This window comes from Eublepharis macularius, chromosome 10, assembly GCF_028583425.1.
Source record: "Eublepharis macularius isolate TG4126 chromosome 10, MPM_Emac_v1.0, whole genome shotgun sequence".
NCBI classification, from domain to species: domain Eukaryota; kingdom Metazoa; phylum Chordata; class Lepidosauria; order Squamata; family Eublepharidae; genus Eublepharis; species Eublepharis macularius.
Window position 1 is genome coordinate 662,520 of NC_072799.1, and position 25,363 is coordinate 687,882.

General features: G+C 54.9%; 3 protein-coding genes across 4 annotated transcripts in view; 2 read left to right on the top strand and 1 right to left on the bottom strand.

The window, feature by feature from the left end:
• Positions 1 to 1,106: 1,106 nt before the first annotated feature.
• Positions 1,107 to 9,507, top strand: LOC129336572 (retinol dehydrogenase 14-like). 2 transcript variants are annotated; one of them, XM_054989741.1, is made up of 6 exons: positions 1,107 to 1,541; positions 4,182 to 4,421; positions 4,879 to 4,968; positions 5,705 to 5,893; positions 8,253 to 8,359; positions 8,897 to 9,507. In XM_054989741.1, the coding sequence occupies exons 1-6, from the start codon at positions 1,391 to 1,393 to the stop codon at positions 9,098 to 9,100; spliced, it is 981 nt and encodes a 326-aa protein (XP_054845716.1). In that variant the 5' UTR covers positions 1,107 to 1,390; the 3' UTR covers positions 9,101 to 9,507. The 2 variants fall into 2 exon arrangements, with proteins under 2 accessions (XP_054845716.1, XP_054845717.1); XM_054989742.1 differs by lacking the exon at positions 1,107 to 1,541 and adding an exon at positions 3,879 to 4,065.
• A 102-nt stretch (positions 9,508 to 9,609) lies between these two features.
• LOC129336922 (uncharacterized) lies at positions 9,610 to 19,186 on the bottom strand. Its single transcript, XM_054990339.1, has 4 exons — positions 19,140 to 19,186; positions 13,374 to 13,846; positions 12,745 to 12,911; positions 9,610 to 12,061 (listed from the first exon to the last, which is right to left on the bottom strand). The coding sequence occupies exons 1-4, from the start codon at positions 19,184 to 19,186 to the stop codon at positions 10,754 to 10,756; spliced, it is 1,995 nt and encodes a 664-aa protein (XP_054846314.1). The 3' UTR covers positions 9,610 to 10,753.
• The window catches only part of DCTN1 (dynactin subunit 1), a 68,238-nt gene continuing 56,651 nt past the window's right edge, over positions 13,777 to 25,363 (top strand). Inside the window, exon 1 of the mRNA XM_054989738.1 lies at positions 13,777 to 13,887. The gene's annotated coding sequence lies outside the window, so the exon portion shown is untranslated. The remainder of the gene's footprint in view (positions 13,888 to 25,363) is intronic.

Here is a 25,363-nt window from a genome sequence, read left to right on the forward strand (position 1 = left end):
GTCCCCTCTCTCCAAACCTGGGCGTCTACCCAAGCTTGGGTGTGACTTTGGGCTCTTTTGTTCTTCCCTGGCTAGGTCACCTGCGCCTCTATTGAGGTGGATGGCTCTTGGGGTGAGCCATGCCTCCCTGCTCTTCTTTTGTGCGCCTATTAGCCTGCAAAAGGCACCGAGCACTCTGAGCATATACCGAGTGTAGACCCAGTTGTTGTAACTTTGACATACATTCTGGAGCTTATGGCTTTTCGCCACATTTTCTCTCTCTCTCTCTCTCACGCGCACGCGCGCGCGCACACACACCCACGACCTCCAGCAAGATAGAGGGCCGCCCGCCCCCTGGCATCGCTGGAGCCCCGGCCAGCAGGGTCTGCCTCCCCCCCCCCCCCCTGTCTCTTCCAGCGTCCAAACTGCGCTTTCTTTTGATGTAGGGCGAGGCCAGTTCCCACCCGGCACCCCCAGGGCTGGCTAGGGGAAAGGAGAGTGGAATGGGAAGGGCGGGGCGCTGCTGCGGGGAGGGGCCCTGCTTCAGGTAGGCACTGAGGTCTATGCTACAGGACCGGGAATTGTTTGTACTGTTCGTTGTTGTGTCATTTTTGTATTGCTTAACGGGCCGTATTATTACTTCTGTTTGGCTCAGATTCTGTGTGTAATTCTGGCCGATTCCAGATTCCTACAAGCGAAATCCTATTGCGCTGTCCGTGGGATGTCCCGTCTTGCTCTCTGTATTGACGCCCTCTGTAATCCGCCTCGAGTCCCACGAAATCAGTCCACGAATACATCGCCAAGGCTCGCCCCCTCCCACCTGAAGTTTCCCTGGAGGCCGACAACGCGCTCCTGCCGCGGAGCAGGGCCGCGCTTCTTATAACAACAGCAGCAGCGACAGCAGCCTTCAGTTTATATACTGCCCTACAACTTAACCCCCACTCAGAGCGGTTTACAAAGTATGCCATTATTATCCCCACAACAGAACCCCCTGTGAGGCGGGTGGGGCTGAGAGAGCTCTGAGAGAGCTGTGGCTGACCCAAGGCCACCCAGCTGGCTTCAAGCGGCGGCGTGGGGACTCCAACCCGCCTCTCCAGATGAGAGTCCCGCCAGCGCTCTTAACCGCGGCACCTTCCTTCCAGTCTCCGGAACGGCTGCGACTTAACAACCGCGTTGTTTTGAAAGCCGCTGCCGCAGCCTGGGCGCCCGAGCTGCGGTGCGGGGCTTCAGCCACCCCGGCCCCCGGCCGCCCCCTGGGGCTTGCGCCTGCCCTGCCGCGGGATTCGGGGAGCCTCGCGGGGGCGCTCCGGAGCGTCGCGGCTGTCCCGGGCTCCCAGGCCCGGAGCCGGGCGCCGTCGGAGGCCCACCCAGCCCGGACCCGCCCTCGGGGCCCGCCCGGCAGAACCTCGCCATGCCGCCGGCCGCCGCGCTGCTGGGCCCGCTGGCCGGCCTGGCGCTGCTGCTGCTGCTGCTGCGGGCGCGGCGGAGGCGCGCCTGGAGCCCCCGCGCCTGCCCGCTCGACCTGCGCGGCAAGACGGCCCTGGTCACCGGCGCCAGCAGCGGTGAGTCCGGCGGGAGGGCGGCCGGCGCGGCGCTGGCACCCTTGCCCGAGTCGGGCGGACGAGGCGCGCTGGGGCTCCGGCCAGCGGCCCGAATGGGCGGGCGGGCGGGCGGGCGTCGAGCCGGGCGGGAGGCGAAGCCCGCTTCTGCTTTGCCCGACGGGGCGGCCTGCTGCTTCCCTCCTGGGACGGGCGGGGCAGGATTGGGGGCCTCTCTCCAAGGGAGCGCGCTCGCTCGCTCGCTCGCTCGCTCTCGAGCCTGCCCCGGCCAGACCCCCCCCCCCGCCCCGCTTCTCCTGCCACCCCCGTCTCCTACGGCCTTGAAGCGGCCCTTCTGTCCGAGGCTGGGTCAGGCTGGGGATGCAGGCCACCGCCTCGGGTCGAGGGGAAGAGCGCGCTGGTGGAGTCTGGCTCGGAGCCCCCGCTCGGCATTCGGGGCGCTCCACAGAAAACAATCCCTTCGGGCGTCGGGGCTGGCCGGCGGGATTAGCGAGCGCGGCGGCGAAAGGGTTGGGCTCGTTTGCTCGCAGTAACCAGGCGGTCATGCTTCTTTTGGGGGGGGGGGGAGTTGCTTTTTACTATCAGTCTTAGACAAAATAGATAAGGATCAACTATTGCAAAATCGAAACTGCATTCACATTAAAACTGGCATAATAATAATCCAGGGCAAAGGCTATACTAAATAGCCTCCTAACTGAAAGTCTATATAACAAATCATACTAGCCGCCAAAGCAAACACAAATACTTGATAGGTAACGTTTTTGTCCAGGTCTCTGGGCAAAAGTCAAATGTTATCTGTGCCACTCTTATTTGGAATAACTGTCAAGCATAGCTTTCGAAAATGTAGATCTGGGAACTTCATATAAACAAAGAAGAGTGTATAAAACAGAATATACAATATCTTTAACTTTCTGTTGGCCACAGATACGGAGAAAACGATCTATTGGAATATTAGGGCACTTTACAGCTAAACAGGCTGCAGGCATGGAAGAAAGCTTGCAGGAGTGGGCAAACTGTGAAAAGTTGCAAGTGTGTTTGCGAGGCCTGGCTGTTTTTAATACCATTTTGGGAAATGGGAATGCAGGATAATCTGCAGAGTGGCTGTAAGAAGAGTCCATAGTTTCAGGTAACGCTCTTAAAAATAACTAGATTTCCAGTGAATGTAAGAGTCCATTTTGTCTCTAAAGGTCATGCTGATGGGCAGCGTTTCTAACGTGTGCCAGAATTCCTATAGGTCTCCCATAAATAGCGAACAGGCCTTCACATCACCCTAGTCACCTTTTAAACTTCTTTTATACCCCCGTTTTCTTCCCGGTAGGAACCCAAGGTGACTTCCACCCTTCTCCATCTCCCCCTTACAATAACCCTGTGAGGTAGGTTAGGCTGAGAGCCTGTGACTGGCTGGAGGATGCCCAGATCTCCGCCTGACGCTCTCACCGCTGCCTGCACCGCACCGCATGGGTGTGTCTCACTGATACATTTAGGAGACACTGTTCAGTGAAGCAAACAAAACCGAGTAGGGCATCTACTTACCCGCACACTGCGGGCTCTTATTTCAACCAGTTTTTCCCTAATGTTAACAATGCTAGTAAATTTCCAGCAAGTTAGGAATTCATACTACAGTTCCTTCTTATACAAGGAAGGCATCGCCCAATGCAAACAAAAACTGCCTAAGGCACGACCGACCATAATGCACAAATGCACCACAAAGGTCAGTGTGGTAAAAGCACATACAATAAACGTGGCAATAGACTGCAACTCTATTCCTTCTGGACTGTTCCGTTATACTGCAGTTCCATTCCTTTTATAAAAATACCCTCTTGAACATGTTTGTTTTGCACATTCTGTGGAATGCTAGAAATGTGGAGGCCTTCCCGATTTCCTCAAGCAGGCAGTTCCGCAAGGTGGAAGCCACAAGAGAGTGTGCGCGTACAAGTCGTTGCCAGTCTTTGCAGATAAGCAAAGCTGTTGTGATTCCATTTCACCCATTCAGGGCTTAAAACAGAGCAAGAATCCAGTCGCACTTGTAAAGACTAACAAAATTTGTGATAGGGTAGGAGCTTTCATGAGCCACAGCTCACTTCTTCAGATACTTCTTCAGGTAAAGTCTTACAGGTGCTGCTGGACTCTTGCTCTATTTTCTACTGCGACAGACAGACAGACAAACACAGCTGCCCACCTTGCTCTCTCTCTCCACTGCGGGGCTTAAAATTACAGGCTCTGATTCTCCAGCTCAGAGAGAAGAGAGTAGTCCCTACAGGACAATAGTCAGCCTTGAGCCTGTCCTCCTTTCCAAAGCTGACACTATAGGGCAGGACGAGGTTAGTAGTAACTCCTCCCCCGCCCAAAGGTCCAAAAGTAAATTTGTCCTCAGTATCTTTGTAACAGCTCCCATGATAGATGAATGGAAACCAACATTTATTAATACGTTGATCAAATTACTTCATAATTGCTGGGACCATGGGGGGGGGGGTGGTCAGCTACAGGGGCAGCCCACCCACTCCTGATGAGGTCTCCGTGGGCCCAGGTGAGCCTTAACCCCCCTCTGGCCGTGTGCCAAGGCTGCTGGGCCCCGGCTTGTGGGAGCAGCTGTACTCCCAAGGCCAGCAGCTCTGGACTGCCTTTCCGGTGTCTCCCTCGCAGGGATCGGCAGATGCGTTGCTCTTGACTTGGCGCGCAGGAACGCACGCACCATCCTGGCCTGTCGGGACCAGGAGAGGGGGCAGGCCGTGCTGGAGGAGATCCACGGGGCCACCGGAAACCCCAACGTGCAGCTGCGGATCCTGGACGTCAGCTCCTTGGCCTCCATACGAGAGTTTGTTCGGTGCTTCTTGCAGGAGGAGGGGCAGCTGGACATCCTAGTCAATAACGCAGGAGTCACAGGTCAGTGACAAAGGCGTGCCAGCGGCCGAAGGGCCCCTGAGTGCTGGGCCAGGGAGGCTGGGCTGGCTCAGCTCCCTTCCCACTTGCCCCTCGGTCCTGGCTGTGTTGCAAGGCAGAGGAGGGAGCGAGTGTGGGCTTGCCTGCCACGTGTGGCTCCCCCGGCCACCACCCACACCCCAGGCAGCAGCCCGGGGCCCATCAGGGACGCGCTCAATGCGTCAGCTAGAGTGCCACACAAGCCTCTCGCTGCGGGTGCTGCGGCTGGGCCAGAGAAAACCTCCTGCGCTCTTCTCTGCCCCGGTGAACTATTCACACGGTGGGGGGGGGCGGTAATTTGTTCCAGTTTCAGGGAGCAGTGCTGGTGTGAGGGTGCCAGGAAGGGGGCCAGCCCTGCTTGATGCCAGGCCAGCCCACTTCCCATGCCCAAGCACCTCCTCCGCCTTCTCTCACTCTCCAGGCTTGCCCTTCAGGCTCACTGCCGAGGGCTTGGAGCTGACCTTTGCCACCAATTTCCTGGGGCCCTTTCTGCTCACCAACTTGTTGCTGGGTAAGGCAGACGTCTTTTTGTGCCTCTTCGGGACCGCTGGGGTTGTCTTGGGGGGTGGGGCGCTTAGAGCCTCTGTTTGGTGCACTCTCCTGGGAGCCCCCCCCCGCCCCCCCCGGTAGCTTCCTGAACACTACTAGGCTGGGGCAGCTGCCAGTTCAACAGCACCAGTTTAGCAGAGGGCACTTTGGGGGGCATTTTGTTTGCTGCTGTGGCTGGAGGAGGGCTCTTTTTTCTTCCTGTCAATTCTGAACATCTGGGGCAGGGGATGTGCAATGCAGAGGGGTACTTAAGCCTGTGGCACAGCCAGTAACCTTCTTGGGTCAGCTCCCCTTGTCGGGAAGGCTGTTGCTTGTGGGCATCTGGTACAGTAAATACAAATAAATAAAACCAAGAAGGCAGCCGAATGACGGAGCCCTTTGCCCTAACCCACCAGGGGCCCTCTGCCGTTCTCTGGCTCTTTACACGTCTTCAGCAGCCCATCTCGAACAGCAAGGGAGGGGGTTGGTTCCAGCTGCCGTGCAGAACACGGATCTCCTGGCTACCCACGGAGGCTGGGCAGGTGCCTGTCAAAGCCACGTGCATGCGTGCCTTCTGGGGCAAAGGATGTGCCAGTGGAAGGCTGCTGGTGGGGGCACTGCCAGCCACAGGCCTCCTTTCTTGGGTTCTTCAGGAGGATGCTTCTGGTGATTCTCCTTGGCCCTTTGCCGTCACTCCATCTCCTCCCCTGCCCTGGCAGGTGCCTTAAAGGCCTCCACCCCTGCGCGGATCGTCAATGTGTCCTCCTTTGTGCACCACAAGGGAACCGTGAATATCAAGTTCCTGACTGGCGAGGAGCGTCCCAAAAGCTCCGCCCAGGCCTACAACAGCTCCAAGCTCATGAACGTGGTCTTCACTGCTGAGCTGGCCCGCAGGCTCCAGGGGACAGGTGAGCACTGGGGGGGTGCACAGGAGGTTTCAGTGCCACAACCCCCCCCCCCCAAACCAGATGAGTGACAGGCTGCAGCTGAACAGAGGTCACGGTGCCCTGCCCTGCCCTGCCTGGATCCAGCTTTCAGGAGGCACTCCCACAGGGCCAGAAGAGGAGGTCCCTCCCCTCTCCATTTCTAGGCAGCTGACGGGGAAGAGGCCATGGAGTCCCTGGACCACCCCTCTGTCCCATGTGTAGCCTGGCTGGTTCTGTGCTGAATGCTGGGCTGGTCTTGACCACTAGAGACAGAAAATGCCCCTGCCCAGACTTTCCTGCCCAAAAGCAAAGGGTCCCAGGTTGCTGCTGCAAGCAAGTTCAGCTTTGTGGGTGGCCAGGAAGTACGGTCACCTTCACAACATACACTTTGGCCACTCTGAGGACCAGACCAGAGGACCAGGAGGCAGCTTTCTCCAGGCCAGGGATGCTCACAGTGTTTTGCCATCTTCTGGGCATGGAGCAAGGGGGTCATTGGGGGGGGGGTGTGGGGGGGGGGAGGTAGTTGTGAATTTCCTGCATTGTGCAGGGGGTTGGACTAGATGCCCCTGGAGCTTTCTCCCAACTCTATGATTCTATGATCAGCAAAATAAAACTACCCCACCTCCTGAGTATGCGGCTGGAGGGGATTCTCTAGATAGGCCAAAAATTTTACATTGCATATTTTTAAAACATGAAACCCGCTCTGTGCCAAGCAGCCAAAGAGGACCAATGAGGCACGGGGCGGGGGGGGGGGGGATCTGGAGGACGCTTGCGCATCCCGTTGAAGGGGGAGGAAAGACTGGGCTTGCTGAAGCCCCATCTCAGCAGTCCCTTTAACTCAGGCACCCCCAGACCCTCATCATAACCGAGGAGCCTGTGAAAGCACCCGTGACAACTTTCTTGGTAAAGCAGTCAAAGGAGTCAGTCCATTAAAGGGGAAACGCCTGCTTTGCGAGAAGTGGAGGCCCTTCCAGCAGAGTGAGGTGGAACCTTGCATTATCCTGGAGGGAGACTGAGAGGTTGGCTGGGGAAGTGAGTGTTCATCTCCATGCATGCCCCTGCCTTCAAAATAACACACACACACACACACCCCGCTTGTGGCCCCAGCTGCGGCGCTTCCCGTTGCACAACCCCCTGGGGCATCCGTGTGGCCCCCTCCGCTTGGGAGGGTCAGGGCTGCGTATGCCAGAGGAAGCCGCCCCTCTGGAGAATCACGCACCGGTTGCTTGGGGTCAGGCCTTGACAACAAGAAAGCAACCGCCTACCAGAGGGTAACAACTTCCAATGAACCAACCACAATTCAAAAATCTCAATCTGTACGCGTTACTCCTTTTGAAGAAGTCTTTGACATCACGTCTTTTTCTCAGAGGACCTGTAAAGAAAGAAGAAACAATCATAACATATTCATGAAAATCTATTACTTACCTGCAAAATTTATTTCCAGTGATTGAATATTTATGCACAGGAATGAGTATGCGCTCAGCCTTTCGGGCTCGTAGTATTGTATATGGTGTGTTCATTAGAAATCGGTGTACAGTGTTGAGCTACCTCTTGAACCCTTCCCCGAAAGTTCTTTTGTTATACGTTGTGTATACGTGAATTGTATTTGCTGTATTTATTGTACTTACTGTGAGCATATTGGAGCACTTGCAGCGCTTTGAATTTTTCAGATTGAGATTTTTGAATTGTGGTTGATTTATTGGAAGTTGTTACCCTCTCGCAGGCAGATGCCTTCTTACTTTCACAGTATTATCCAGGGGAGCCCTTCTCTTTGCTTCTGGGATCATACCTTGGGCAGCTCCACACAGAAACAAGGGGAAGCCCTCTGTTGTGTGTGTGTGTGTGTGGGGGGGGGGAAATGTGTGCACAACATTGCTTTCCCTCAAGGGGGCATGTGGCCGACTTCCTTCCCTTCAGCAGAGGGCCAAGCCGATCACCCCCCCCCCCCAAGGAGCAGCTGGGGGCAGTGCAGCGAGGTGTGTGTGTGGGGGGTATTGACACTATGGGGGCTCAGCTGGCTTCCGGTCATTGGCAGGGCAGGTGACGGGCAGCACCTAGACATGGGCTGCTGCTGCTGGCTGCGCCCGAGGTGGCGGTTCCGGACGTGGGCGTTGGGCGTGCAAATTACCTTGAACCCGCCCTGCTCAGGGCCTCTTACCACACGGGAGGGAGTCTACTGTGCTCGAGGGCTGTGCCAGTCCCCCTGCTGCTGTGCCTAAAGCCCCTTCCCAGGCCAGTCCCTGCAGCAGCTGGAGCCAGCTGTCCTCTGCTCCCCTTCCAGCAGAGACTATCAGCCCCACCTGGCACTGGGTCGTGACTGCCTGCCTGCCTCCCTTTGCAGGAGTGACGGTCAATGCCCTGAACCCGGGAGTTGTCAAGACAGGCATCATGCGCCATTTCCACTGGGCCGTCCGCCTCTTATTCAGCATTTGCGGGATCTTCATGAAGGTGAGCTGGGTTGGCGCTAAACAGCAACAGCCAGCCCGGAGGTCCCAGGGCTCGGGGGGTGGGGACAGGCCTTGCTTCTGAGCAGTTAGCAAAAGAGGGATAGTTTGCAGCAACTCCCAGAGCGGGCAGCACCACAGCACAGCCCTGGGAGAGGCCGCCCATGGCACTCTTCACCCTTCTAGACGGCACCGGCAGCATCGAACAGCCCTTGGGTTTCTGGGACATCCCAGCAGGTGGGCTGTCATGGTAATCCAGGACCCGTAGAAGCAGCACACACCTGGGCTGGTCTCGTGCCCGTGGCGCCTGGTTTGATCCCATTCCACTCCTACCCCAGGGTTCCTGTACAGCCACAGGCGGGTCTGTCTGCTCCAGGGAAAGAGTAGCCATTAGGGTCAGGGCGCTTTGTGAGGGCAAACACCCTGACGGCTGTGGGCCCCTGGCCCTTCCACAGCCGAGGGCCAAACAGAAGGGTCCCTGCCTGTCTGTGTGGAAGTGACCTTTCTGATGGCACCTTCTTTGTCCTGCCCCCTCTCCCAGTCAGCAGAACAGGGTGCTGCCAGTACACTGTACTGTGCCATCTCCAAGGAAGTGGAGGGCATCTCAGGCAAGTACTTTGAAAGCGACTGCAGCTTGGCACTGCCTTCAGACTACGCCCAAGACACAGGCATCGCCCGCAAACTCTGGGATGCTTCGGAGCAGCTGACGGGCCTCGATAATGGCGGGAGTCGCGGGACCAAGTGACAGCACAAGCCAGCCCCTCTCCCCTCAGCTGGGGCTTCTTCTGGGCCAGCCGATTCTGCTGTGCTCGCCTGCTACCAGGTAGGCAGAGACACGCTCTGCAGGGAACTGCCTCTTTGGAAAGGGGCTTGGAGGGGGCTGTTGGTTCAAAAGGCTCTCACTCATTCATGAACCAGTGGCTCTGGCTGCACCGAGCACATGAAGCCAGCGTTGCAACGTGATTGCTTGCTTCCACATGGGTTTCCTCCAATTAAAAGCACAGCTTTTAGGCCCTCAAGTCCTGCATGAGTGTTTTGATAGATAAGAAATGGCCTACGCTGCCTTCTTCTGTATATTGGTGATTGTGCTTATCTAATCAGCTCAAAAACAGATTGATTTTAAATAAAGGTTTTAACCACTGCCTGATTACAGCTTGAGGAATAAATGGTTTTTGTTTCACAAAACAATTACTGGGGTAGCTATGGCAAGTAGGCCAAGGTGCTGGATTTAGAATGAAGCATTGCAAACCCAAATAATTCTACAAAGATGTAAAGTTTATTAAAAGTGCAAGAAAATACAAATTACGGAAGTTTGAAAAACAGAAGAAAATAATAAGCCAAATAACTTATCAAGTAATTATAGTAAAGGCTTTCAGCGATAAACCAAATTCTACCTTTCAGCTCAAGCTTAAAGTCCAAAGAGCAAAGGCAAATTGGTGTATCTCAGCAACTCTCCCAACGAGAATAGTATCTCGAATAGCCAGTTTGGTGTAGCGGTTAGGAGTGCGGGACTCTAATCTGGAGAGCTGGGTTTGATTCCCCGCTCCTCCTCCGCTTGTAGCCAGCTGGGTGACCTTGGGTCAGTCACAGCTCTCTTGGAGCTCTCTCAGCCCCACCCGCCTCACAGGGTGTTTTGTTGTGGGGATAATAATGGCATACTTTGTAAACCGCTCTGAGCGGGCATTAAGTTGTCCTGAAAGGGGGGGTATATAAATGTTATTACTATTATACAGGACAAAGGCCAAATCCCTGGACGGGATCTGACCTTTAGGAAGGACGCAGCGCAAACTAAGGCTCAAGCCTTACGGCTCCCTGCTCGTAGTGTGGCCTGACCAGCCAAGGCCTCAACCATGACAACATGCTGCTGCCGCTGGCACGTCTACCCAGGCGGAGCAAATCACTCCCCCCCACCCCCCCAGGCGTTAATGAGATGGTACGCGGGTGCAAAAACTCCCTTCAGGGCTCTGGCCTCGAAGCCCTTGGATCTTGCACCCGGGACTGGTCCCCTCTCACACCCTTGCAGTGTCTTCCTGACTGTGCTTCTCTAAAGGAGGCAGCCTTGGCTTCTAACTAGGCTCCAAAGCCTAAACCAATGTTTGAACAGGCCAAGAACCAAACCAGGGATAGTCAGTTTCTTGACACGCTGGGCTCACCACCCGATCAGAACCTATGATTAATCTGGCAGGATTTATTCTTGCTCAATCCATGCTGGATTCTACTCAAACTGAGAAGCCAGCTCAACTTGCAAAACTTGCTCTCCGGCCCAATACACTTGATTACTAGTCCTGTGCTTGTGAGGAGCTCCATGCCTCGAGGGAGAAGAGACACTTTTGCTGTATCAACCCAGCTTTATTAAGACCGGCTGCCTGCCTCCCTGAAGGTGAAAAGGACAGGCTTCTCAGTCCCACGTGATGTCCAGCTCCAGCCCCTCCTGACTGACCACCCGGAGCAGCTTGCAGTAGTGCCTCCGGTGGATGCCTGGGCAGCCACCCAGGTTGAGGAGATGCAGCTGATTGTCTGAGGAAAGCAGCTGGCGGACGGTGCGAGGAGAAACTTCGCTTTGGCTGAGGGAGAGCTGCCGGAGATGCCTCAAGGCTGCGCCAGGGGGCTCCAGCACCCTCTCAAACACCTCGTCCAAGGAGAAAGGCAGGCAGACCAAATCCAACGTTTCCAGGAGGGGGGAATGCCTGAGCAGGGACACGATGCTTGAGCTCAACACGACTGCCTTTTGGGAAGACAAGAGGCGATCGTTGGGGGCAAAGATCAGGCTGAAAGCCCGAAGCTCCGGGAATTCCTGAGGCCTAAGGGTGGAGGCCTGCTGCCAGGCCTCGTGAGCTGGTTGCCCGTCATCGCTCTCCCATGCCATTGCAGGTATGAGGGAGGCGCTAAATGTCCGGAGATTCGGACAATGGCTCAGCAGGGCATGGAAAGACAGCTCATCGTCAAAGAAGCAGTAGCCGAGCGAGAGGGACTGGAGCTGAGCTCCAAGCCCCCCCGCCATTGCTGGCACAAACTCCCCCAGGCTCCTGCTTCCTACGCAGTTGAGAGTCAAGTGAGTGAGTGTCTCCCACGACCGCAACCAGCGGCCCAAGCCAGGGCTCTCGCCGAGAAGCACGGTCACCTCTACCAAGTCTGGACACACTGCAGAGACAGCAGGCAACAGGGGCTCATCCACCTCGGCTAGTCGCTTGAGGGGCAGCAGGATCCTGCAGTGCTCTGGGGCGGCCTGGCAAGTCCTCCTGCCCTGCGCCAGCTCTGCCAGGGAGGGAAATCCTGGGGCGATCTCAGCACCGCCCATCTGCTGGCTGTGGATCAGAGAGAGTGCCTTGGAGACCAGGTGATGGGACAAGAATCTCAGGCTGGGCAGCGCCAGCAGCACAAAGGCCAGGGACAAGACCAAGTCCTGGCTGTGACCAGCCGGCTCCAGTCCGTCCACTGACAGCACCTGCAGCATCGGGCAGCAGAGAGTGCCTGAGGTGGGACTGTAGGCCAGGTGCAGGAGGGACGCTGGAGACAGCCTGCTGCAGTTCGAGGCGGCCAGCTCACGAAGGCGGCTGCAGGAGCAAGCCACAGCCGACAAGACCCGAGTGTCGCACTGGGTTTCCGACAGGCCCAGCTTTGTGAGGCATGGCAAACCTTCCAGCAGGTCAACCAGGGTGTCCGAAGGAATCCGACTGCAGCCCTGAAGATCTAGTAAGGACAGGTTCTGCCCAGGAACCAGAAAAAGAAGGGGGGGGGGAGTCAGTGAAGAAATGCAACGCTTGTGAGGTGAGATGGGTGCATGCATGTGTAGGAGTGTTGAGTGTTGCGCACGCACACACCCCACCCGTCCGGCCATGAAAAGGAACACCCAGGGGATACCCTCACTCTCCTAGCTGATTCGTAACTTCAGTTTTGCCTTCTGGGCTCTTCTGACACAGGCATGGCGCCTTTTGCCCCGAGTCGGACTTTGCGGGGTCTTTGCACGTCTTTAGGGACCAAGGAGCAACGCAGACGCCCCATGGGACAGAATCCTGGCTCAGCAAATAAGCAGGTTATCCTGCAGGGGCAGCACAGACAAGCATGTTCTGAGGTATCAAGGCGAGCTCCCAAAGAGCCCCTCTCCAGCTAAGGGAATTCTGCAACCCAGGCTGTGCTGCCCGCTCACGCCCCTGGGCTCCGTCTTCTCCTGACGGGACAATTGGGGAGTGCGTGAGAGAGAAAGGAGGAGTTCACGGAACTGGCCCCAACGGGTGCAGGGTCAGGGCTGGAGCCGGGCCTCGTGGCTGTAGCTTCCCAGCCCCCTTCCCCTGTCTGGTTTCCCGTCTCCCTGCCTCCCCCCTTGACCCCCAGGGACCCCAATGAGGCCAAGAGGCAGCAAGAGGGGCCCAGCCCCAAGCACTCCCTCACCTTGCAGCGCACGGAGATCATCTGTGCAATAGCAGCACTGGCCAACTTCGGACAAGCACGCAGGCTGAGCTCCGTCAGGTGTGGCACAAGCAGCAAGTGCAGCATGACTCGAGTCAGCCGGTGGCTCTCTCCCAACAGCTGGATCAGTTCCTGGATCAGGGAGCCGGCTGGAGGGGGCAGAGGAGGGGGACAGTGTCTATGCCATGTGGGGAGGGGGAGAGCCTAGGCAGCCCGGGGGGGGCACTGGGCCGGAGTGGGGGGGAGGCTGGGGCGGTCCTGGCTGGGGCGGTGCGAGGAGCAGCTGGGGGGGGGGCGATCCGGCTCTAGGGTGGGTCAGCCTGGCCCCCTCCCCGTGGGCGGCTCCTCCCCCCTCGGCGCTTCGTGAAGCAGCCGGGAAGGCCCGAGAAGGGCCGCGAACCCAGCCGCTGCCTGGAAACGGAACCGAAGTCGGGGGCAGCCTCCAGCCCAGCCAGTCTGTGGCCTGGGGGCTTCCGCGGGCATCCCCGGCGCCAGCAGCGCCCAGCCGAGAGGCCTCCCGGGCAGGGCAGGGCAGGGCAGGGCAGGCGGCGGCACTCGGGAGACCCCCCCCCCCACGGGGAACGCGGCCGCCGCCCGCCCGCGGGGCTCACCCAGCTCCTCGAAGGGCCCCATCACGAAGCGGAAGCGCAGCTCGTCCAGGCGCCGCTCGGCGTAGTCCTTGGCCCACAGGCCGCCCATGTGGGCCGCCACGTTCTCCAGGCACAGCCGCGCCAGCGCCCGCACCGCCCGCCGCCGGGGCATGGGGCCGGGCGAGAGGCGCCTCCCCAGCGGCCGGCAGACCAGCCGCGGCTCCCCCTTCCCGGCGGGCGAGGCCGGCTGCGCGAGTCCCCGGCGGCTCCCCGGCCCGGCCCTGCCACGGAGCTCTGGGCGCGGCCGGGAGTGACTCAGCGGCTCGGGGCGCTGAGCAGCGGAACGCCCCGCCACGGGACGGGCGGAGCCTCCCGCAGCCGCCCCGCCCCTCCTCGCAGCAGGCCCCGCCCCCGGCGGCGGAGGACCCCGGCTGGGGCTGTCCGGAGCGGTGCCCGACTCAGCCGGACCGGCGCCGGGCAGCCCGGCTCTCCCACTGGGCAGGCGCGGGGCGGAGGCGGAGCGGGTGCGGCACCGGTGAGTGGGGCGCGGGGGGCGGGCGGGCCGGGCCTACCCCGCGGGGCCGTCGTGGAGCCTCCTCGGCGGGCGAGGGCGGCAGGCGGGCCGGAGAGGGCAGAGCAGAGGCCGCGGGGGGCCCCGAGCAGCCCCTCAGCCCGGCCCCGCCGGGGGCCGCCCGGAGCCTCGGTGCGCGGCGCCCCCGCCTGCTCGGGCCACGGCAGGAGGGCTCCGGCGGCCCGGGCGGGCTTGTGGGGGCCCCGGCGGCGCCTCCCTCCCGCCCGCGAGTGGCCGCTGGGCCCCGCCTGGCCAACGGGGCGGGCGGAGGGGCCGGGCGGGCCTGGTGGGCTGCGCGCCCGGCCTCCGCGAGCCGCCTGCAGGGCGCCTTGGCCTTGCTCGGGCGGGGCGGGGACGGCCCTTGGCGTGCCCCTCTCACCCGCCGGCCCTGGCTCGGTTCGGTTCGGTTCGGTTGGTCAGTCATGCAGAGACGCGGCCGCCCTTTCTCTGAAGGGAGCTGGCCTGGGTCTTCGTTTCCAGAGATGCAAATGCCTCTTCGCAGACTTCCCTTCATTGGTAACAACAACAACAACAACACTCGATTTCTCTCCCACCCAGAACAACTTGATGCCCGCCGAGAGCGCTGCGTTGTTGTCACCCTCACGGCAAGCCCCCTGTGCGGTGGGTGGGGCTGAGAGAGCTCTGAGAGAGCTGTGGCTGACCCAAGGGCACCCGGCTGGCTTCAAGCGGAGGAGTGGGGAGTCAAACCCGGCTCTCCAGATTAGAGTTCCACACTCTTAACCACTACACCAAACTGGTATTTTTGAATACCATTTGATTTACATTCTGCCCTTCAGGATGACTTAACAGGATGGCTCAGAGTGGTTTACAAAGGGTGTTGCTATTATCCTCATGACAATCACCCTGCGAGGTGGGTGGGGCTGAGAGCGCTCTGGAAGAGCTGGGACTGACCTGAGATTACCAAACTGGCTTCAAGATGAGGAGAAGGAAGTCAAACCCAGTACCTCTCTCAGAAAATCCAGTAAAAAAGTGGCATTCGGAGACAACTGCTGCAAGTCCTTCCTGGGCGTTTCAGTGGCTCTCAGCGCCACTTCTGGCAGGCTAGGGGCTCCCAGTACACATCTCCTTTTTGATCTCCAGGTCTCACTTTCTCCTGGTGTGAGAGAGGCAACCAAATGACAGCCATTGTGCGCTGCTGTTGCTGCTTTTGGGGGGGATGGGCATAGTGGTTGGCTCTGAGCACCCCCCCCCTGGGAAAGGAGGCATTCGGTGCTGCGTAATAACCTGCTCGCCTGTGGCGCTGGAGACTTCCTTTCCCCCAGGGTTTAGAGAACTGGGGTGGGAATGCAAGGAAAATGAAACCTTGTAAAAATATGTAGTTGGTAGCCATGGCACAGTTAGCCTGTGCTGTGGCTTGGAGCATCTCCTGTTTACTGGGACTTGAATCAATGAAGTCTTACTTCAGGGAGATCGATCTGTGGTCTTGCTTGCTCCAGCTGAAAATCAGCATATTTATTTCCCCCAGTTCTCTTCTTATCATTAGAGATCTGAATATTTAGCAGAAATCCAGCCACATCTTAAAAATTAACAACATTGATTTCATTATGAGCGGTCATGGGTCACTGCCCACTTCATTGGGGGGATGATGTAGCCTGTGACCCACAGGAACTAAAATTGAAATAATGTTGATCTTTAAGGTGCCACTGGATTGTTATTATATTTTGCTACAGCAGACTAATGCAAAGCAATGATCTAAATATATACATTTTTGATAACAAATTAGAATGGAATCTATAGAAGGGAGCGGAGGTTGGGTTCCACAGCATGAACGCTCTTCCAAGGAACGCAGGAGAGAGCTGTTGTAGCTAATGGGAGGATATGAAAGAACAGCCACCTGGGCCCGAAATGAGATGAGTCTCAGTTTTCAGCTGCGCATGTACAAGGGTGACTGCGTGGCTGGGGCAGCTTTGGATCTCTCTTGATGTACACAGTGAAGGGAAAATGCCTCGAGGCCTCTGACAGCAAACTGGCAGCTGGGCACAGAGGTGCTTCCTGGCAGGCGGACCTGAGGAGGAGCGTGGCTGAGAAATGATGGGCAGCAGGTGAATGATCTGGATGGAGATGATGTGGAGTGGAAGTGGACCAGCCACTTCTCCTTACCAGAGAGATGTCGCTGCAGCATCTTCAGCTCCTCTCTGTGTTGCTATGGTTACTTTGTCCATAAAGGGTTGTTTCAGATATATTGATCTGTGATCACACTGGCTGCAGCTGGGGAAGAAATGAACCTTGGAGTGGTGTCCTACAGCCTCCCTGTCCATGGCCTTCTCGCTGTGACTGCAGAGTCTTGCTTTGTGGAAAGGGCTGATTCACGAACTGCTGAACTGCTGAAATGGTGCAGTTTGCCAGTGCGCAGATGTGCACAGCTTGGCCTACGCAGGGTCCTAGTGCCAGGGAGTTGACAGTTCTTGGGTTGAGAGTCCGCGTCAGAAGTGCTGTGTGTTCCAGGAATGGCGCGGTGGTGTCTCGATGACTTGGGAATTGTCCGTTTCTTTTGTTCACTAGCTGAGTTTGTGGAAGGCAGATGTGAACCTCTCACCTAGCAACAGGTTTGCCCAGTTGAACTACCTCTTGCAGCTTCAGGGCATGGCAGAAGGGAGGAAGCTGCTTTGGGGAAGGGGCGTTAAATGCAGGGGAGTCACTTCATGGGACTGCCTTGCCTTTGCTTCTCCTTTGCACTCTGGCATAATTTGTCTACAGCCCCCTGGCTCTGTGCATGGGGTCTTGATGATCGATACCTTTCCCATCTAGAGAGTCTTAGGTGGGTAGCTGTGTGAGTTTGCAGTAGAACAGCAGGATTTGAATCCAGTGGTACCATACAGGCCAACAAGATTTTCAGGGAATGAACTTTCAAGGGTCTGAGCTCCCATCCACAGTCTGACATGATGGGAAGGAGGCATGCCAAGATCCACTCTGGAGCTGCCTTGACAGGGAGAAAGAGCAGGTGTTTAAGGCTGGGGAGGGGCATTCGAGAGATGCATTCTGTGTCTGGAGAGGTTCAGAGTCCGTCTTCAAGCCTTCAGCCCAACACCTCCTTCCAGGTGTTCTGTACAAAAGCCCAGGCTTCCCAGCTCTGCATATTGGCTCTCAGTGCCCTGAATGTTCCCAGAAGAGAGTGCTGCTCTTTGTCCACTGGTTCTTCGGAGCTCCCATAAGAGGACTCCTCGTGGCGGCACATGCAGCTGCCCTTTCCCTACTAGGAGGGTCTCCTGGGGAGGGGGCTCCAAGAGCATGCATCCTTTGAGCACAGTTGTCACCCCCAGCCCTTTGGTAGCAAAGGGCTCTCAGCAGGAGTACGCTCTGCGGATGTATACCCAGTTCCCGGAACCCAGCACATTGCAAAGAAATTCCTTAGCCACCAGGAAATTTTACAGATCTGTATTTGCACTTCTGCTCATTTCTTGAGCAGCGGACAGTTCACTTTCCGTTTAAAAGCAATTGATATAATCTGCTTCCAAAGGGTGGGGCAAAAAAATATCTGTCGGTAATAGAGCAGGAAAGACGTTGGCTTAACCACACCCCAAAATTGATTCCTAAGGTAAGTCAAGGTCAACAAGAGAGCACTTCTCAGGGTGGGGGCGGAGAGCTGTTGACCATCTGACCAAGTTGTTGCACTTGAAATGTGCAGCGTGGGGTTCCCCCCACCCAATTCATGTGGAACAGAGACAACGCTCGCTAGGGTGGCTTTGGATAATTGTCCACTTGGGTCATAGAAAAGAGGGGCAGGGTCTGAGTGAGAACGGCTGGGCGACTAAGACTCTTGATAGGATCCTACCTCAGTGCCCCTGGATTACTTCTAGCCCATGGAGAGACCAGTGTTGAGCCGCTGGGTAAGAACTTGAAATTTTCCAGCACCGTTCCGTGCGATTTGGTCAGATTTAACCTGTCATTTCTAAATGGAAGCTTCTCAAAAAATGAAGGAATTTAAATGGAGAATAAAACCCAGGTCAAGAAACTTAACATGGCAGTCATGATAGCACTTAGGATTCCCCCCCCCCAAAGGGGCTTTATTTTAGAAATTAACTAATATTTTCCTGCAAGCACTTGACTTTTGAGGACACCTAAAACACCAAGCAAACATCCAAACTACTGCTTTCATGTACAGGCATAGCCAAAACAAGTTGGCTTTCTTGTGTCCGCCATCTTCACTATTTCTAAACATGGAAGTTATGCCTTAAACTCAGCTGTCTCTCAGCACCTTTTGCTGTCACCCTTTTGGGCCACCATGGCCTCCGGGATACCACAAGGTTCCAGTGTGACCCCTCCCCCCTTGCTTTTGAACACTGACATGAAACCTCTGGGGGGAGGTCATCCAGATATTTGGGCAGGCTTATCGTCAATATATAGATGAAACCCAGCTCTGTCTTGCACTTCCAGCAGGTTTTGGGGAGCCTTTGGCAACTTCAGATTGGTGCCTGGAGGCATTTTAGAGGGTGAGGGCTAATAAACCAAAGCTTCAGTCCTGGCAAGGTGGAGGTGCTATTCATGGGTGGAGGGTCTGACATGGGTATTGAGGTCTCTGCTGTTCTAGATGGGGTTGCAGTCCTCCTAAAGAAGCAGGTTCTCAGCTTAGGGCAGGGGTCCCCAACCTTTTTGACCCTGTGGGCACATTTGGAATTCTGACACAAGTGTGGTGGGTGCAGCAACAAAATGGCTGCCACGGCTTACCTTCAGTCACACAGTGAAGATCCTTGTGGTGTGGAAGCAGCTTCTGCCAAAGCAATGTTTTTAAAAATCTGTATAGCCGATCACATTTCCATTGGCCAATCAGAAGCCCTGCTGGGCAAAAGCCCAACCTGGTCCCTCCCACTTTCTATAAACACTTGGCAGGCAGGCACAGTTGTGCCCGTGGGCACCATGTTGGGGACCCCTGGCTTAGGGTGCTGTTGGACTGTGGCAACATTGGCCAGGAGCACCTTTCACTAGCTTCAGCCTTTCTTGCATCAAAAAAGAGCTTGCTGCTGTGGTGCATGGTCGGTAGCGTCTAGATTAGTTTACTGCACTTCTCTCTATGTGGGGTCGCCTTTGAAGACCGTCCAGTGTCTGCAATTGGTTAGAGATGGGAAGGCAAAGAGGAAAAACCAGAAAATGTAGGAGGAAACCTGGTTTCTTCCAATGTTTTGCATATACTTAAATATACCACCAAATTCCTGTTTTTTCCTGTGGCTTCAAAATTTCTGGAAATTTTCCATCTTTACCTTTGGTACAGAATGCTGTGGGAAGAAGGTTGACTGGAGTGGGCCATGGTGACGGTATTCCTCCCATCTCCTTTCCCCTCTGCTGGCTTCCATTTTGCTTCTGGTCCCAGTTCCAGGGGTGGGTGTTGACCTTTAAAGCCTTGTACGGCTTGGGGCCAGCGTACCTTAAAGATCACCTGCTCCTAGATGAGCCTACCTGACAATTGTGGCCATCTTCGGGGGCCCTGCTTCGGGGGCCCTCATCATTTGAGGTGGAAACACAAGAAAGTTGTTGTTTTTCCTCACTCTGCCATGGTTGACCCATGTCTAAGAGAGCTGGGAAAGGTCCAGAAGAGGACAACCAAGACGATGAAGAGGTTGGATCACTTTTCCTGTGAGGAGAGGCTTAAGAATTTGAGATTTAAGAAAAAAGGCAACTTAGGAGGGGTGTGATAAAAGTTTATGAAGCCATGCATGGGATGGACAAAGGGGCTAGAAAGAGCTGTTCTCCCTCTTCTGAAACATTAGAGCACCAGGAGAACAAGTGAAGCTGACGGGCAGTTTGCTCAGGGCAGACAAAGAAAGCGCGTGTCGTGTGAAGAAGTCACTGACTTGCGGCAGACACTTGCTGCCCTGGAGCGCAGCGATGAGCACCACCTTAGAAGGCTGTGAAAGAGGACTGGGCAGGTTCCTAGCAGGTGGGTCTACCCGTGGCTATTAGCCGCACTGGCTGAATGGGCCCTCCATGTTCTGAAGCAATATACCTTTGCTTTATTTATTAAAACGTTCATAACTTTCCTTGTTCAAGGAATGCGAGTTGCTGGGGGGTAGGTGGGCAGGGGGCGGCGGCTGTGGGCCTTGCTGGGCGTGTGGCTGGCCACTTTGGGGAGCTGGCAGCTGGCTAGATGGGCCACAGGCTGGGCCCAGCCCAGCTGCTCTGACGTTCTTAACATGCATCTGTTCCATTCGCGTTCTGCCTTTCTCCCCAGCGGGCAGCTCACATCTTTCCCTCCTCCGCTTCATCCTCACCACCACATCACTGGCTAGGCTGAGAGTGTGTGAGCGGCCCAAGGCCACCTTGCAAGCTCCCAGGGCGGAGCGAGGAACTGAACCCGCGTGCCCCAGATCCTAGTCCCAACACTCCAACCACCACACAAAACGCGTTGCTTGCTTCTGCAGAGTTAAATGCAAAGACCTTGACCATAGCTTTTCTGTAATAGGTAGCTGATTCGGCCAGGTGGGAACTTGCCTGATATCTGGTCCCTCTCGTGATGTGATCCTGGGTGCCAACCAGGTGGGACCTGAGTGACACAAAGGCAGTGAGGATAGGACAGTGCCCTCGGCAGGAACAGAAAGGCCTGTGGGGAGCCTGGGCATGGCGTAAGTCCACACCTCCATCTGGACGTGATGGGCAGCATCCCTGCCAGTAGAGGCTGGCCCGCAGGGAGCGAGAATTGAGTCGCAGGGATAAGCTTCAGTGATGAGCTGCGGCTTCTAGAACTCTTAAACTGTTTTAGTCGTTTTGTTTTAGTGGCAAAGCTCCGTAGTCCACGTGGTTGACGTTGTGGAGCAGTGAGGGGGACCTGGATCATCCTCGGATGCTCCCAAGGGCTGGATTGATTAGCCATCACTGTGAAGTGCCTCCTGAGTGACTTGTGGTGTTGTGTGTGGTTGGTTTATCATCTTTGGGCTCTCCCGTTTTTCTGGTGGTGGTGATTTCTGCCAGGCCTCTTGAGGTGGCTGGGCCTGCTCTGGGCAGCAGCTCTCCTCTTGCATGCTGGGGGGGGGGCTCTTGGTTGCCTTCTTGGGTGGAGTTCCTTGAGGCCAGGGGGCAGCAACCTTGTTTGGTCCTGGACACTGCGAGGGGGCTGGGCCAGTGTGTGGTGGGGATATGGATTAGATCACAATGTACTCTAGTTATGCACATGTATTCTGGGGAACTGTGTGTGAACTTCAGTGGTTTGTCAACAGGTGGTACAACCACACAGATGTTCCTTTTATCTTAGACAACCAGTTAAAAGTAGTGGAGAGTGGTAGATAAATGATTCTTTAATTGCTAGAATGGACCAGTTATGGTCTGCTCACTTAACTTTTGTATCAACTTCTAGAGATTCATGAAGCCTATCTTGCATCTATATGATGGCATCACTTTTTGGCTGGGTGGACTGTCACATGACTGAAAATCAGAATCGGCTGAATCTAAGCCAATCATATTTTTATGTTGTTGTCAGGTGTGAAAGATTCCTTAGCAGAGAGCACCCGCCAGTTAGTATAAAAGATGCCACTCAGATAAGAGATTAAGGTTTTGACAAAGGAATCTCATGAAGATCTAGGTGAGAAATAGATTTGTCTGTGTGCTTATTGAAAATTCAATGAATCTCATAATACATCTGATTTTAATCTTAGATTTATTTGAGTGATGTTATCCTTGTTGCGTGTACTTACTCGTTACTTACAGGTTTGAAGTTAATAATACTTTATATTTTAGTATCTTGCTTAGTTAAAAATATTAGAGTTTATTTCAATAAAGAATAAACAAACGCTAAAAGAAATCTCTGTGCCTTGATGGAAAGAGGTAGAACAAGGAGAACCCACGCAAATTACCTGTGCTAAATAACGGGTTCTTCAAAAAGAGAGCTCTGGTTTTAGGTCTCATTATCTAAAGCCTTCTGAACTGTTCAGATTTGGGATATAAATCTCAGAGCTGGACGGTTTGGAATCTTTAATGAGGCATGGATAAAACAATCTGTTGCAAGTGGATGGTGAGAGTGACACTGTTTTGGTACAACAGTAAATCCGGACTGTCGGTGTATTAGTCAAAATTGGTATTTGGGACAGAACAACCTGGCTCTGGAATGCTGCTTCTGTGGAGCACCCTCCTGCCTCTGGCGCGTGAACGTTGTGCCCTGGGCGGCATTTGGTTTGGACACTATAATGGGTTGTACCTTCCTAGACTTTTCTCCCCTGCCAAGTGTACTAGAAACTTGCTGAAAATAGCAGAGGGACTTTTCCACTTTGAGATTCTGTTCTGTGCAGTACATTTGCCAGTGATTGGGGGACATTTGGGCTTGACATGTCAGAGTAACATGCCAAAGCTGGTCAGAGCGCTTGCATTCCAGCCGGACCCTGAAGCGCGCCTGTGTGAAGGTGCAAATATGCTGCTTGGACTCTGCCATTTGTCCACCTCAGTGGAATTATTACTATTATCGTTATTATCGTTATATTTATATCCCGCCCTCCCTGCACGCGGGCTCAGGGCGGGTTACAACAGAAGATAAAATGTACAAGGTAGGAGGAGCTCTGGCATTGGCTCTGCACTACCAGTGCTGGACTTTATTCAGCATTTGGGGGCTGTGCAGAAGGTGGTTTCAAGCACTGGTCAGGCCCTGCCCTGCCCTGGCTCCTGTGCAGCTCTGGGGCGGATGGGACTTCCTAGACATGTCGTGGCTGCCGTACAGCATGACCCCAGGGGCATGCCTCTGCTGCAGACGGAAAGGGCATTAACTGCCCGCAGGATCGATTTTTATTAGAGAAGATACAAGCACTTCTTCCAAGTACGCTTCCTGGTCCCGCGTGGGGCCTGGCAATGGGCCGCGCTGCTGCTGCTGGGTAGGTTTTATCAGGGAATTTCCTTGGGTGAGTCACTCGGGATTCCTTCCCTCATGAGCAGAGAGCCTTTTGTCTCTGGGGGGAGAGCCACTGGATTTACTAGCGGAGCTGATTCAGACCTGTTGATAGCAGATCCTCTGCTTGATCACAGTGGTGCTTCCAGCCAGTCAGGCCACGGATTTCCCCTTTATGCTTGTTCGTTATTTTTAAGATTGCACATGAACACTGGCTGGCAAGAGCCATCTTGGGGGGGCCGGGGGGGCGGGATATTCCCTTCTGTTTTTGAGGCGGGGGGGGAATGAGGCTGCGTGTCTCTGTGTCCCTCACTCACACACACGCACACAGTGCTTCTTAAGGTGGTGCTTGCTGTGACACGTATTCATCATCTGAAAACGGATGTTTTCTTTCTTCAGAAGTATAGTCGGTACTCAGATGTTTGCATATTGAACCGACTATAGCTCTCATGGTTTAATTGACTAAAACTGTTCTAATTGTGTTCACAGTCTTGGTTCTAAGGTGCACTGATAGAAGGCAGCACGTTTATTTCAAACATGGCTTTTTGAAGTTCTCTGCCTGTTTGCAAACCAGAGACGGGCTTACGGCCTCCTCAGTTTTCCAGGTAGGGTTGGATACTCAGCGGCTGAGGCTGGCGGTTCTGTTTTGGTTTTCACTTAGATTTCTAACTAGCCATTTTACAGCTACTGGTGGTCTGGGGTGATCCTGCAGATCTTGGCTTTCTGTTGGATTTAACTCTGAAGCGCCAGATGAGGTTGAGAAGTCTCCTTCCAGAAGGAGGGTCTTAAAGGAAGCGTAGAGTGAAGTTGGGTGTAGAAATGCAAAGGCCCAGGGAAATTGGGGGGTGGGGGTGGGGGTGGGGGTGTTTTCCTGATTTTTTTCTTTAGGCCTCCCTCCATTTTTCCAATGGAAAAACTGGAAATTTGGGAGAAGTACTGAAAAAGCCCTCCTGTTAAATATTTTCTCTTTTAGTACAAGTGAAATGCTTTTAAAGGCAAGGTGGGCATGCTAGAGACATGTACAGCTCTTAAATCCAAGATGCATTTCTGCGCCTAGGAGGATCCGCTATCTTCCTGAGGGGACCACGCGGGGCTTCTGTGGTTTCTCAGCTGCTGCAGGCGTCTGTTGTCCTTTTGGTCCGACTCCTCCATTGTGGTTGAGCTTTTCAGCTCTCCCTGTGACACATATACTCACAGCCTGAGTAACAAGAAGTATATTTCCCTGCCTTGCTGGAGGCGAAAAAGACCAGAAACTGCACCAAAGCCTCGGAGGAGAACTCTGAATGTCTCATTGAGAATGGCGTTCTCTCTAACCAGCAGCCACAGAAGGGGGAAGGCGGCATCCAGCTGGGACTACGTCACGCTGTGCAGATGCTGTTACCAACCCTTGTTGTGTGACCCCTTTTCTGATCAAATAATATTTTCTTTTTAACTCCCTATCCCCGCCGCCTTTTCAGAATACAAAAATTAAGGTACATTTGCTAAGGTAACACTGGGTGCATCACCTGTGTTTGGTGTAGTGGTTAAGAGTGCGGGACTCTAATCTGGAGACCCAAGTTTGGTTCCCCACTCTTCCACTTGAAGCCAGCTGGGTGACCTTGGGCTAGTCATGGCTCTCTGGAGCTCTCTCACGCCCACCCACCTCACAGGGTGTTGTGGGGATAATAATAACATACTTAGTAAACTGCTCTGAGTGGGCATTAAGTTGTCCTGAAGGGTGGTATATAAATTGAATGTTGTTGTTGTTGTTGTTATTCTGTCAAGTAGGGGGTATATTTGCAGTTTTGCTGGTAGACAATGAAGACAACTGATGTAAATACATCCAATATATGTTAAGTAAGTTATAAATTCTGTACTTTATGTTAAAGCAGTACAATTAGTTTAGCTTTGATAAAACAGTAAGTATTGCATATATTTCAGTCCCCCCCGCCGCCAAAAAGTCTGCTTTTTCTTGAAATAAAATAGGGGAAAGCTTTTTTCCTGTGGCTTCGAAATGTCTGGATCTTTTCCCTCTCTAGTGGGGTGGCAAACTCAGCACAGCAGAGAGGAGTCGGGTGTGGTGGTTTACTAGGGTGTTGGTGACAGCAGTTTTCAGAAGGGCCTTGGTGGAAGGGAGGGAGGCAGCTCCAAGGGGGAGGGGGACGCTCTTCCTGCAGTAGGGAACCGTGTGGCAGCAGGGATGCCGGCAGAGCAGGAGAAGGAAGCAGACCCCAAAGGAAAGGGCAGGGAGCTTTAGAAGTGGCAGCATTCGTCCAGACCCCCTCTTGCCCCAGGCAGCGGGGCAGCAAACTTTAATGCTATTCACTGGCTTCTCTTCTTCTGGAGGCCTCTCAGTCAGGCGAGTGCCTTCTCAGGCCTGCTCTGGTGGAGGGGAGGGTGTGAGGTGTGTGTGTGTGTGTGTGTGTGTGTGTGAGAGAGAGAGAGAGAGAGAGAGAGAGAGAGAGAGAGAGAGAGCATGCTCATGTGCGCATGCGCACCGGATGGGCTTAGGATGGGGGTAGGCATGGCCACTGGATTCTTCCTGACTTTCAGAGCATGCCAGGAATCTAGTTTTGCCAGAATCTCCACTCCCAGCCTGCCTGGCCTGCTTGCCCTCCTCCCATCTGGGGCTGGGAGGAGGCG

Coding starts and splice junctions, on each gene's coding strand:
- LOC129336572 (XM_054989741.1), top strand. CDS start 1,391: ATGCCGCCGGCCGCCGCGCTGCTGGGCCCGCTGGCCGGCCTGGCGCTG. Junction 1,542..4,181: donor GGTCACCGGCGCCAGCAGCG/GTGAGTCCGGCG, acceptor TCTCCCTCGCAG/GGATCGGCAGATGCGTTGCT. Junction 4,422..4,878: donor CAATAACGCAGGAGTCACAG/GTCAGTGACAAA, acceptor CTCACTCTCCAG/GCTTGCCCTTCAGGCTCACT.
- LOC129336922 (XM_054990339.1), bottom strand. CDS start 19,186: ATGGCCCACTCCAGTCAACCTTCTTCCCACAGCATTCTGTACCAAAG. Junction 12,912..13,373: donor GGGGCCCTTCGAGGAGCTGG/GTGAGCCCCGCG, acceptor TGCCCCCTCCAG/CCGGCTCCCTGATCCAGGAA. Junction 12,062..12,744: donor TGATCTCCGTGCGCTGCAAG/GTGAGGGAGTGC, acceptor GTTCCTGGGCAG/AACCTGTCCTTACTAGATCT.